The sequence below is a fragment of the Mesitornis unicolor genome, unplaced genomic scaffold (assembly GCF_000695765.1).
Source record: "Mesitornis unicolor isolate BGI_N332 unplaced genomic scaffold, ASM69576v1 scaffold17338, whole genome shotgun sequence".
Lineage (NCBI taxonomy): Eukaryota > Metazoa > Chordata > Aves > Mesitornithiformes > Mesitornithidae > Mesitornis > Mesitornis unicolor.
In genome coordinates this window covers 14,479-28,183 of record NW_010202968.1, presented here as the reverse complement: position 1 = coordinate 28,183, position 13,705 = coordinate 14,479, and the positions used below count along the sequence as shown (strand labels likewise).

The window sequence follows — 13,705 nt, the reverse complement described above, 5'->3', positions numbered from 1 at the left end:
TTCCCTACAGTAATTTTTTTTACATGAAGTCATAGTTATAATTAAAACCAATCAGCGTCAGAAATAGACTTTAAATAATTATTGGATGGAATATATACTATTGCCAGTATTTCACTGGTATTAATGGCATTAGCACACACAATATCCATCAGTGGCATGAGGGCCGGGCTCCTGAACTTTAAACACAGAATCAGTTTCCATTCACATAAAACTTCGCTCAATGTATTTACTTGAGAAGATAAGGAGCCTGGCAGCAGTAATAAATTACTGTAACAATACACTTGGCAGGACTACAGTACATAGCCTACCAGGAAGAAGCAACAGGCCCTGAGGGAGAAGATTATTTAGCAAGGTAGGGAGAAAATGACCATAAGAAGTTCCAATGCAAATACTGCTTACTGGCCAACAACCTTTTCTCATGAATAAGATAGATATTGATCAGTATCAATTGATACTGTCAACTGATCAACACACATAAAGCGCACCCTATGCTTACATGGAAGGCCAGTCAGCTTTATTTTCTTGAAATTCTCAAATTTCAGCTTAATGTTTCTATCAGAAATGTTCACCAGAATGCTCACCCTTTTCCAGCAGTTCAGCTTGACTGCTAAACCCTTAGCTTAAAAATATCAACATGAAGACCAAGTTCTTATCCTCAGACCCTGCTGACAACATACCTGTCATACATATATAACCCTCTGAAGACCCTTAAAGTGTGACCCAGGTGATACTGGACCCCTCATCCCTGGCCTCACCACGGATGAGCACCGTTAGACAACGTTACCAGTTGCTGGAGATGATGTCCTCAGCCCAGTCGTGCTACTCGACAGAGGAACAGTGGTTGGTTTGGTAGCAGCCAAAGTAGTTGCAATGCTCACAGTGGTCTTGCTGGTTGGAGAGGCTTCAGAAGGACTTGTAACAGGGATGCTTTCCTCAGTGACTTTACCAGGCCTTGCAGTGGTGGGATCCACAGCTTCTGTGCTTTCAGCAGTGGTATACACGTGCTTAGTGGCAGCAGGCGTTGGAGCTCTGTGATTTTTTGTGGTGCTGGCATCAGCTGGGGTTGGCTGGTGACTAGGTGGTGTTGCCAGCACAGGAGGTTTCGCTGTGGTCAGTGCCACCGCAGGGACAATGGTGCTGTGGTTTGTTGCACTTGGTGAGGGACTAAGAGGTGCATCTGTAGGCCCAGCCCATGGGGCATCACTGGCCGTGGTGAGCAGTGGCGTTGCCTTCTCAAAGCTGCCCTGCTGGACAGTGGCAGCTCTCGGCGAGGCAGTCTCAGTTACTGTCACAGGAGCAGACATGGACATGGACACGATGTGTCCACCAAGCTGCTCCATGGGTGCTGTGGGGAGTGGAGACGTGGTGGAGGTGAAGGTGGTGCTCCTTTGGGGCCGATGCGTGACATTGTGCTTGTTGGTGCTTCTGGGCAAGCTTGCAGCCACAGTGGCTGTGGAGGGCACCCGCCTGACCACAGTTGTAGCTGCAGAGGTGCTTGCTTGATCACTGTCGTTGGACTGTGAGACAGATGATGGTGACGAAAACAGAGGCAATAAAGATGCTATTGAATAAGACGGGGAAAGCAATGAGGAAGTGGGCAAGGAGGATGACAAAGCCTGCAGAGGGGGTGAAGAGGCCATCGCAGAGGATGAGAGTGGCTCAGATGACTCTGATGATGTAAACAAGTCAATTGGTGGTGGTGTTGAAGGCAGCGAGTGATGCAGCGATGACACTGAGGAAGAGGCTGGAAATGCTGATGAAGATACAGATGATCTGCCAGTGGTCAACAACTCAGAGTCACTGTTGAAGAGAGTTGTATTTTGTACGCTGCCTGCAGAAGCAGAAGGCAACAGTTTGGAAGAGTGTACCAGCAACGGCTCTGTCGATGGTTCAACAAAACTGCCATCACTGGATACGTTGCTCGTCCTGTCCTGTGCCACAGAAGACTTCAATGAATCATAAGGGTTGGAAATTTCAGAAAAAGAGGTGGAACTTTCTGAGGAGTCAGCAGAGGTGCTGCTATTTGAGATAGACAGGAGTGTCCTTTCTCCTCCTCTGGTATATGTGGTTGAAATGTATGTGCCATCCGTATGAGAAACTGAGGTCCTTTTCTCAGCATCAACGCTACTGACTCGCTGATGGGTACTTGAAAAGCCTGGAGTAAAAGGATGAAATATATTAGAAAGACAGAGTAATATGAAAGTATTTCGATGTCATATTAAAATCACTTGTTAAATACATAAATTTCTCTTGTCTGTGAACTTGCCCATGCTCTCTTAACAATGTAGTGCATCATGCAAGCGTGGCTATCAAATTTGAAGTCTTCTGCACGTCTTAATTCTAAAATGGTGAACTCAGAGAGACACAAGGCTCCCATGAAATGTGCAGGTTTCTAAAACACTATTCTTCCAGTATTGCTTTTCTAACCGGACTGAGCACTTAGCGTTCTGTGATATTTTGTGGCAAGCTAAGCAGGAAAACTCGTCTGTTCTCTTTATCACTCATAATTTATAAAACTCATATAATCTCCCTCTTATCCTCCATTCCCAACTAAGTAATATCCATCTTCTTCAGCTGGCTTGCTTTTAGACACAGTGAACTTCATGCCTTTGCAGGATGAAATTATTACATTATGTTAATTTGCAGCTTATTATGAACTCGTTGATTGAAAACTTTGCAGTCAGAAAATACTAAACGAGCAGCACATCAGTCTGCAAAAAAAACCCAGATTATTTAGCATAAAAGGTGCAGTCAATCTTGTAATACAAATTTCAGGATGTACAGCTAAGTTCAGCAATCTCTAAAAATAAAAAATAGGGTATTGAAAGTTTGGTTTAATTCTACAACTGACTTAGGTCATCATGAAACATTTCTGAAAGCATCACCCAAAAGAAACGAGTTAGGCTGCAAGAAAAAATAATGCAGCCATCAAAACAGACGTGCCCTCTTTGGGTTCATGGATTCACTTCTGGAAAAATTCCCCAGCCAGGTGGGGTCTGGCTTTGAGTCCTTTGATGAAGACATCCCCCTGAGCGCACCCACAGGTGGCATTGTATGTACTGATGAATGAGTACCTTGCATACAACATAGATAAATGCAGGACAACATGAACTTCCCCCTCAGAAATGTGCACCAGGAGGCACTAACTTACTGGTGAGATCATTTTGGAAAGAAGTGGTGGGTATCTTGGAAGAATGTGCAAAGAGCGTCTCTGTCGCAAAGGCCGCAAAGCCCCCGCTGCTGGTGGAGACATTGGGTGTCCCGCTCTGCTCCACCGACGCTGGCTCAGCTGGCCCCGGAGAGCTGCTGGTTTCGGCATAGGAGGCAAAGCTCTCCATGACACTGGACAGTGCCTTGTCCGTCACCGAGTGCAGTGTCCTCTCTCCATCACCAGCAGATGTGAATGAATGATGTGCAGGATCAGTGATGGGATCGAACATCCTTTCCTTGGCAGTTGAACTGCTTAGGGAGCGATGGCTGCTGCCCACAGCTAGAATAGAATCAAAAAGCAGACATCTCATTTTATCATCTCAGAGCAGAGAGCACAGATTAAATACAGATTAAGTAGATCTCGCATATCTATTACCTTAAATGTGGATTTAATGTACAAAGCCTGCTCCAAAGAAACAGGACTGTCCAAATACAAAGGGACAATCAGTACTGTTAGAGTCATAACAGCAGATTTGTGTTATTTGTCATTATTATCCCAACCCAGGCAGGTAGTAGATATCTCCTGCAGCAAGAAGCTACACAACTCATTCCTGAGACTTTTTAGTTAAGCACCAATAACTGGAGATACCCGAAACAAGGAGCAGAATCACCACCACTTCTAAGTCCTGCCCACAACACCTCCAAGAGCTCTGATGTGTTAGTGGTCATATAACCCCCATGGAAGAGGGGAAGGCAGAGGGAGTGGGTTTATTCCTAATTCAAACATCATTATGGAGTTCAGAAAAACTCACTGGAAGGTTCACTGGCAGCTGAGAAGTAAGTGGAGACCCTGGATGAAAGGGTGACATCGGGCTCTGGGTACCCCACATGGCTGGATGAGACGTGTCCTGCTCCAGGCCATGCTGTGGAGAATGGGAAGGGGCCAGTGTGGGGTTCCCCGGCCATGCCTGGGCGAGATGTGGGGCTGACTGCCACCGTGCTCCATGTGCCACGGTTAGCAGTGGCCTGAGATGTCCCCTCCTCATGGCTGGAGAGTGCAGTTGAGACATATACGGTCTCAGTAGGAGCATCAGAAACTCTCTTTCCTTTCTCTGGAATTGCAAAGCAGAGATACACATACATACATACATACATACATATATATTTAAAATACATATTTTATATATTAACAATACCTTAGAGGCCTCTACAGGGACTAAAATCTGGATATTTAAATTCCCACAGCAGAGGCGGTGCTTCATGACAAACATCACTTATTTGCTAAGTCGGGCTTCCAGGCAATCTGTACTTCTGCTTTTTACACCAGAAAAATAAAACAGATGGGGGTGCATGGCATTTCTGAAGGAGAACAGTGTCAGGGAGGTAGGACCTGGTCTTGGACATTCTGCAGAAAATTCCCTTGGGAGGACTAGTGGGTTTCAAACCAGCTCTGGTGGCACACCGGAAGCAGAGCCAAGGTTGAAACGCATGATAACTGGGATATAAGGAATGGCAAAAGGTCTACCGTTCTCTCGCCACATCTCATGCTAGGCTCCCCTGGTTCAAGGGCTGAGGTCAAGGCTCCATGACAGCCTTCATGTGTGGCCCAGAAGAGCTGCATGGCCGTCTAGTTCCTAGCATGACGAGCATTGCCCCAAGTGCATGAGACAAATAACTTGCCAGCCCTGCAGTGCTCAGACACCTTTCGCTATGAACCAAGCTTGCTAAAAAGGCAAATCTAGTTTAAAGATAGAAAAAATGAAGATGGGAGTTCAGGAAGGGGGCAAGGAGGAGGCATGCCCTTCATGGCAAACCAGGAAACAACAAAACCCACCTGAAGCACTTGGTGAAGATGAAGGCACTGAAATGCTGGGAGAAAATGTAGGCAGTGGCTTTGTCACAAGCTCATCGAGTCCAGCACCACTCTGTGAAACACTGCTCTGCCTCTCAGGCTCTGATGATGATGAGGATGGCAGAAGGACCATATCCAAGGACCTGGTGTGAGGTGAAGTGGGAGCAGGGCTCCCTGCTGCACTGGATGCTGCACTGGTGTCTGACACGGGCATCGTGGTCCTCTCCCTAAAGCTGGTGACTGTCACTGTGCTGGGTGTACCGGTGAGAGCAGCATCAGGCAGGCGTCCTCCTATAGCTGAGGTCTCTTCTGTTGAGAAAAGAAAAGCAAAATAGATTTATGCACACTAAGCTATAAAGAGGTGGGCACGCTCTCTTTCATCACCACCCTTAGGCTGACAGCACAAATATAACGTGGCAGAAGATCTAAACCTGGAGAAAACTGTGAAGACACAACCCTGACACCCTGAAAAGGACACTGGGAACAAGTCATGGCAGCACCTTTGGGTTTGCTTCCTTTCGGCGCTGCTCTTGACACTGCACTCCAGCCATGGGCACCCACACGACCACGGTGGGCGAGGTGGGGTTACAGCAGCACCCAACTCCCTGATACTCAAAACAAAGGTCAGCAGGACTGTACATGCATCTGCATCCTAGGCTGGGAGTCAGGAATGGCTGGCGTTGCCTCCTGCTTTGTATAAACAGAGCCAATGGGGCGGTCTTGAACTTGTGCTCTCTCAGAAAACACACCAAATCGCGAGGCCAGACCACTCTGTCAGTAAGGCTGTTCTGTTTTTTTTCTGATGACTAAATCCCAAAATAGCTGATGCATGAAATTTTCCTCCACGTCTGATGCCAGTGTCCAGCATCTTCTAGCATGCCCTCATCCATACAGAGCGGATGTTTGTGGTCTATGGAGAGAAACCCCACGGGAATGGTCAGAGCTCACCTGGGGAAGCCCTTTCTGAAGAAGATGGTGAGCCCGTGAGCAACAGATGTGTGGACTGTGCTGTGGCACCTCTGCCACCACCAGCCTGGGCTCCCAAAGTGGACCGGGCATGATCGGGAGAGCTGATGTTTTCAGTACCAGCAGTGGAAATCTCTGCTGTTTGGGCCAGCCTGGTGCTGGCTGGCAGAGGCCTTAACATCCTCCCTCCACCCTTGGTGGCTGCTGTGGAAACAGAGGTGCTGGTGGTGGGGAATTCAGTTCTTCTCTCTGTTGACAGGATGCTGAATGACACACGGCTGCTTCCAGTAGCTGAGATGTGATAAAGAAACAATTTACATTTTTACACATGTGAAGATATAAATAAACAGATGAGCTTTCTATTAGTTACACCCAGGGGAAGCAAGTACATGGACAAGTAGAAAATATGGTATGTCAATTCAGAGAAAATAGGAAATTTTCAAAGACATGAACACTTCCTACAGAAATTTGTTTTCTAAAAAACATGGTTTGATGCTGAGAAAAGTGCTATTATCTAGTAACTGTTGAACTGCTATGCCATGCACTTGATTTCACCATTATGTGCCTGAGTGTACTCCATGCTGCTAGAACAAACAAATAAAACAACCCAGAAAAGCCTGGAAATCAGTTCAGACAAGGCACAACACTGAGCAGTGTGAAGGTCTTAGAGAAGAAGTTTGAAGAAATGGGATCAGGGGGACCAGACCCCTTCAGCACCACAGCAGGGCCTAGGACCTCACAGATCACACTTGAAGTTGTCTTAAATTTGTTGAACTTCTGGGAAGCAGCATGGTCCCTCCAAGAGAGCAGGAGCTGAAGTCCAGTCCCTGAGACTGCAAGGACATGATCTAATTCTCCTTCACTTAGATATCTTGCTTATATAATGGAGATAGCAACTGGAGATAGTAAAAAGGAATCATGATTTGAAAGTCAGTAATTTTTCTTGGCATAACAAAACTTTTTGCACATGTGCCCTTTTCTGTAAAAAACCCAAACCACATTTTTTGTTCAAGCAAGAGTTGAAATATTTCAGACACAAAATCACACTGCATCCTTCCAAAAAATATATTCTGCATAGCAGAAAAGAGCCAGGCAAGTATCAGACACAGTAACAGTCTTCCTTTTCCTTACAAGAAATACGGTATTACACTTCTAACTTGACTTCACCTGGGGCAGGACCTTCTGAAGGAGAGTGAGAGGGTGTTAGCGAAGGCTCTGCCACCCGCTCCGTGACATCTGTCATTTCTGGGGACCCTCGAACTCCATAGGTCTCTCTCACAGAAGATGTGGACGAGGATGGGATCATACCCAAGGTCCTGTCCGTGCCACCGCTGAATGAAGGGACCTCTGCTGCCCATTGGCTGCTCCCTGTGGCAGACCTGGGGGGCCTCCCCCCGCTGCCAGTGGCTGTGGCTGAAAGGTAAGCTCTGGTGGGAAAGGAAGCAGTGGGGTTTTTCTCTGTCGTTGAGCTGTTAACTGGTCGGTGGCTGCTTCTGGCACCTGAGAGACAATAAAACCAGGGTTGATTTATGCATATGGAGCTCTACATTTGGAGGATTGTTTGTACAGTCTGTGTTTGTACAGTCTATGTTTGTACGCTGTTGAGATGTTGAACAGATCAAATTCTCAAGCTGGAAAAGATACTGCTCAGGGAAGAGGTGGATCCCCTACATTCAGGCACATGTGGCTTACAAAGAGCCATGAAAAGCTCAACTTAAACCCATATTTTTTAACTGCAGGATGTGCACAATATGTGATTTAAGGATTTAAGCTGCCTTCAAGCCTGTATAAAACAGGAGTAAACACTTCTAACTTCAAAGCAAATCTAGAGGATGAGCTAAAAAAAGGCCTGGTTTGGGTTTTCTAGTGAGTCCAGTGAGCCAAGCTGCCATCTCAGTGCTGGGCTGATGGCACAACTGTGGGGCTGAGCTCCCCACAGCACCAGGCACTCAGTGAAACACAGGGCTGGACACAGCCCGGGCAGGGAAAAAGTGCACACATGTATTTCTAATCAATGGCTCCTTTTCTCAGCACAGGAATTTCATTAGCAATGAGGACACTAATGTTTTTTCACTTCTTCACCCAAAAGCCGAGATTCCCTCCCACCTTTCCCCCAGTCCCACTGCAACCAGTAATAAAAATGCCCACCTATCCAATAGTGACTGAAGGCCATATCTAAAGAAAAGCAGCATGGGGATGCAGAATCCCACCCAACCCCAAAGCAGCCAACTTCCAACTAACAAACTTACCTCTGAAAGTGCTTTTGGAGGTGGAGAGGGAGCTTGTGAGCAAAGGCTCCTTGGTGGTTTCCTGTGAGTTGTTAGGACGGTGTGTTTTGGCCCCCAAGGAGGAGAAGGTTACCTCCAAAGAGCTGGTGGGGTCAGTGTTGGTGGCAGAGCCCCTTGTCACGCCAGCTGAGTGGCCATTTGGAGGAGACCCTGCTGCACCCACTGCCACACTGGGCATGTCAGCACCATGGACATCCAAGTGCAGCATCTCCTCTTCTGCGGCTGGGATGCTCTTGGGTTCAAAATTGCTTCTAAAGGCTAAAAAAAGGAGAAAAGAAATCGAAAACTGCACACACAAATGAAAACAGCTGGGTAGGTTTCATCCTACTATCAGTAGATGTAGACAATATATGTGTGAATATTCAATACGGAAATATTTAATACTGGGAAATCATTAGGAGAGGTGGAAAATGGTCTCTATATAGGAACTCCTGAAGTTATTGCTTGCAAAATTCAACTGAGAGTTTTCAAGGAAAATCTATCTTCTTCTCCCAACAAGAATAATATTTATCCATACTTTCATTTCTGTGAAATGTTTTTAAGCGTACAGAATGTGCCAAGTACAATATTATTCCTTCTTTCTTTAAAATAAAAAGGATGTATTTTGTTTATAAAGAGTCTTTAAATAATGTTCTGAGTTATACAGCTAGCTATCAAAACTCACTCATGGAAGTGCTTTCTGAAGCAGACAGCGAGCCTGTGAGCAACGGATCTGTGGCACCACCAGCCTGGGCTCCCAAAAACATCCCAGGGGACCAGGTCTGGTTGGAAGAGCTGGAGATTTCAGTATCAGCGGTGAAAATCTCTGCTGCACCGGCCAGCCTGGTGCTGGCTGGCACAGACCTTAACGTCCTCCCTCCACCTTTGGTGGCTGTTGTGGAAACGGAGTTGCTGGTGGTGGGGAAATCCGAAACTCTCCTCTCCATGGCCGAGACGCGGGACGGCTGGTAGCTGCTTCCAACGGCTACAGCACAATAAAAAAACCTGGATTTATACATATGAAATTATAAACAGATGGATCCGTTTTCTTCCCAGATGCTTACAGCGCACATACGGATATTAAGCATAGGAAGTTTTCAATCTGGACAAAGTGCTCTTTTGGAAAGGCATGAATCCCCTCGCTGCAGGAAGGCCTTGCACAAAACCCGGGGCTCGCTGCCAGGACAGCACGGCTGCGCGAGAGCCGGGGCGGCTTGGCCAGCGGGAGAACCCACAGGACAAGGACTGCAGGGGCCTGCCTTTAAATCCCACCTTTGCTCTAAGACCGGTGGAAATCGGCCCAGGCTCACTTAATTTTTTTTTTTTTTTGGTAACTTGAACACAGCATCAAATGGCAAACTGAGGAAACCTGAGCAGGGCCACATTCCCACACGAGCCTGCAGCTCACAACACAGCCCAGGGCTTAACAGGACACAGTGAAAAATGCTTAAGGAAGTGCAAAGTCCAGCACAAAACAGGGCAAAACAACAACTCATAAACTAACCAAGCTCACCTGCAGCAGTGCTTTCAGAAGCTGGGCGAGGAGTGAGCTGGTGCTCTGTGGAGGGCCCAGGGAAGCGTCCCCACGTCAGGGCCACCAAGAAGGGTGCTGAGGCCAGGGGCTGCGCCATGGAGCCAGGCACTGCCCTGTGGATACCAGACCTCGGGTCTTCTGCAGCTGTGACGCTGCTCCCAGCTGCTGTGGCAGAGTGAAGGGACGTGTTAACGTGAGAGCCCCAGGGATGCATTTGCTCCTGACAAGCCCCAGGCACAGGGTAAGGACTCGGCAATGCCGAGGTTTTCCATATGTTTGTGCAGAGTGGGGTAAAGTCTCTGGTTTTGAGAGCCCTGGAAACAGGTGCTTGCAAAGCAAGAGGGGAAGACCTTGCAGCCCAAGGATCTCAGGCTTGTTGTCCCATACAGGTTGCTGCAGCACAGGCATCGCACCCCATGCAACCAAGAGCAAACCCACCCAGTGTGGCCATGAGTTACCAACTCCATGTCCCACTGCAGCTCTCCTCGAGTGGGACACCCAGTCTGGGAGGGGTTGGGACCTTGCCTTTGCTCTGCAGCTGGCACTGAACCAGCCAAGATATTTCACAGCTGCAGATGCCCACTCTGCAGAAAACACAGTGGATAAGGTCCAAAGATTTTACTCTTCTTTTTTTTTTTTTAAATGGAAAATGCTGGGGGGTTTTCAACCAAACATTTTTTTCCACTGCTTTATCGTGCTTTCAGCAGAGAATTTCAGCTAACCATCCAAATAATAACAAACACAGAGTGTGTGCAAAACACAGCATCTTCCCTATTCTGTTTTGAGAGAGTAGAAGACACTTAAAGGCTTGCTAAAGCCCGAAACCGAAACCAAACCCAGGGGCCAGCAAAGCTCACCCCTGGAGGTGCTGTCCGTGGCAGGCCATACTGTAAGCAAAGAGCTTGTGGGGTCCCCTGTGCCATCCCTGGGGCGTCGTGCCATGTGGTTTGCACCAGTCTGGGTACTGGAAGCTTTCGGGGAGGACTGGGGCTGTCCCAGCAAGCCAGGGAAGGGGGTGCTGGGGAGGGGGCTTAGTGTGCCCCCGACGCTCCTTGAGAGGCTGGGTGAAGTGGCTGCGGTGCCCATAGGAGGGCTGTGGGGCGACTCCGTCCCCACCCAGCCCCTCGCTGGTCCAGAGGGGCTGCCAGTGCCTGCAAGGCAATGGGGGAAAGCAAATAAGAGCATAGAAACAGACTGAGGTGCCTACAAGCATCCTTCACCATCACCCTTTGCCTCCCCCTCCCCAGCCTGCACTCTGCTTACAGCAACTTTGTGTTTGGGAGCTGCACCAAGCAATTCCTAATTTTCAGGGCCAGGAGAAGCTGCATGGATGCTTCTCTCCACCCTTGTGCATGAAGCAAACCAGAAACCTTCCCTGAGCACAGGGAAGGACGGAGAGCAGGATCCAGCACAAAAAGCTGAAGTGATGCAGGGGAGCCTAGCTTAACTGACGCCCAGTTTATCCAGAGAACAGCATTCAAATCGTTCCCAGGTTGAACTGGGATGGCTCACCTGGGTGACGAGTCTCTGCGGATGAAGGCAGCAGCTCCGTCCTTGTCACGCTGTCAAACCCCACCTTGTCCCAGGCCCTGTAGTGCCCAACCAATGTCCTGTCAGTCAAATTGGTGCTGATGTCTGCCAAAACCAGCGTCGTCCCCTCGGCAGCTGCAGGGGTGCTGGGAGAAGCCAGAGCCCTCTTGCCTCTCTCCCGGCTGCCCACAGCATGGTGATGGCTTCCAGTAGCTGGAAAGCAACACAGAGTGGGTCACGTTCTCCCTGGACAAGTTAATTTGGGGGTGGCAGCAGCATTGCCTGAGGTGGTACCCAGCCCTACCATACATGGCTGCATCCTCCATGTTTCCTCTGTTTAACACAGAGCACACTGCAAAAGGGACTGCTGGGAACAGAGAGTTTCTGTCACCAAAAAGTATTAGTATTTCAAAATCTGTCTTCATTTGTGTGTGGCAAAAGAAATCCAGATTAAAAACAAAAATAATTAAAAATGCAGAAGGCAGTAAGCTTATGCCAGGACAGCCAGCAGCTGGCAGCCTGGGCACATCAGCCCCACTCTCAAGTCCCTAAGCAGCAAAAAAAATTAGGAATTAAAAAATTAAAGGCAACTCCCATGCTCATATCTCAGCAAAACAGTTATTTCATCTAGGAAGATTAAGAAAAAACACTAAAATGGGGACAGGGCAAGGACCACAGACTTGTCTTGCTGGTGGAGGAAACAGGCTTTGATTTAGTGCATGCTTGAAAAAGTACACAGGTTTACTCATGACCACAGCCCCACCAAATGTAGTGAAGATTATGGACAAGCCCAAAGGTAAGCATTCACTGGCATGATCTCCACGTGAGGACCTCAGCTACAAACCACGACACAGCTGGTTGGATATTTTTAACTCAGGCACTTACAATCTGGGCTGGGTTCGCAAAGGGGTTTAGCTCCTCCCAGGAGGAGGCATGGGGATGTCAGGGGTCTCTGCTCTGTGCACAGCCTTCGAGCTCTGTGGATGGGCAGGACTCTTGGGTGCTGCTGGGTGGCGAATAATGACAGCAGCAGCTTCTGAAATCACCTTCATTGTCACATTAAAAAAAATAGCACCTTTCCTGGGATTGGATTTATTCTAAAAATCTGAATTTCTAGCAGTGGGGCAAGAATTATTCCTAACTGACCAGCTATGCCCCATCCATGGGTTGGGTACGGCAAATGGGTACGCTTGTTTAGATAAAACTTACCAGGCGGATGGCTGCGGGCAGGCAGGTGAATTGCTGTCCCTGCAGATGGGCTGTCCGAGGGTCCTGTTCCCAATGAAGTGACAAGCCTACTGCTGGTGGGGCCACCAGTGTGCCCCATGACCCCGCTCACCGCCAGCACTGCACCATGGCTGACAGGCAGCGATGCCCGCTCCCTGCTCCTGGCCAGCATCGTCACCAGCTCCATGTTGCCCACGATGGCACCAGAAGTCCTTATCTCAGTGTCTGAACTTCTCCTTGCCTGATGGCTGCTTTCAATGACTGAAAGGAAAAACAAGAAAAAAATTAATATCCCGTAAGAGTTGGATGTGCAGGCTCAGCCTGTTGCAGTAACAGCGAGGCCAAGCTCTGATCTCATTTACACTAGAGAAAATTTTGCATAATCAAAACACAGACATGAAATGTATCTTTGGATTCACACCAGTGGAAATTAGATTGGTCTGGGAACCCAAATTCAGAAATCCACCTTTGTGCACAAGATTAATTCAATTCAGCACCAGCATGCTTTTTTGTGTGTTAGGAGAAATGAATCTTTAAAGCAGCAAAAAGAAAGTCTTAAATAAATAACCAGTGGAGATATGTGCAGTTCATGGGAGGCGTCTGTAGCCCTCCAGAGCTGATGGCCAGCTGGAGCCCAGCGCAGCCCATGTGCCTCATCCCAAGGGTGTGATGGGAGCAGAGAGGGCCCCGTGGCTCTTCCCCTCTCTCCACTTGGCCGGTACTTGCTGGACAACTGACCCCAAATCTCACTGCCTCCAACGAGACAGCATGAAGCTGTCTGAGAACTGCTGAGCAAACAGGAGGGTTGGCATAGCTCATCCAGCCACAACGAGGCACTGGGACAGATGAGATCAATGAGTGGTATGGATTACACCAGCCATCCAGGTGCTGAAGCACCCCAAGGTGGTGGACACTTCTGCATGTTTGACATTAATGTCTACCAGAACACACGAAACAAGATGGAAACATGGGTTCATGCATTTACAGGTCTATTTTCTGTGAGCTAACACAGCCAGAGCCCCTGCACCATCTTAAAAGTGATTGGGTCTGCTCTCTTGCTCCTGTTGAAAGGCTGCTCCAAACTCCCACCCCTTCCATCGCCCAGAATAATTTTCTTATTCCATCAGAAAATGAATGAACACTTTCATGAAATAAACTTGGTTCCCAAGCCAACGTTAC

At 48.1% G+C, this 13,705-nt stretch overlaps 1 protein-coding gene across 1 annotated transcript in view; it reads right to left on the bottom strand.

The window, feature by feature from the left end:
• Positions 1–12,787, bottom strand: part of HEG1 (heart development protein with EGF-like domains 1) — a gene marked incomplete at its 5' end in the record, with an annotated part of 29,466 nt that extends 16,679 nt beyond the window's left edge. The window contains 8 exons of the mRNA XM_010190571.1: positions 1,205–1,517; positions 1,734–2,155; positions 3,152–3,490; positions 8,218–8,514; positions 9,119–9,220; positions 9,749–9,934; positions 11,282–11,512; positions 12,599–12,787. Coding sequence (XP_010188873.1) covers positions 1,205–1,517; positions 1,734–2,155; positions 3,152–3,490; positions 8,218–8,514; positions 9,119–9,220; positions 9,749–9,934; positions 11,282–11,512; positions 12,599–12,787 — 2,079 coding nt within the window. The remainder of the gene's footprint in view (positions 1–1,204; positions 1,518–1,733; positions 2,156–3,151; positions 3,491–8,217; positions 8,515–9,118; positions 9,221–9,748; positions 9,935–11,281; positions 11,513–12,598) is intronic.
• Positions 12,788–13,705: the final 918 nt, after the last annotated feature.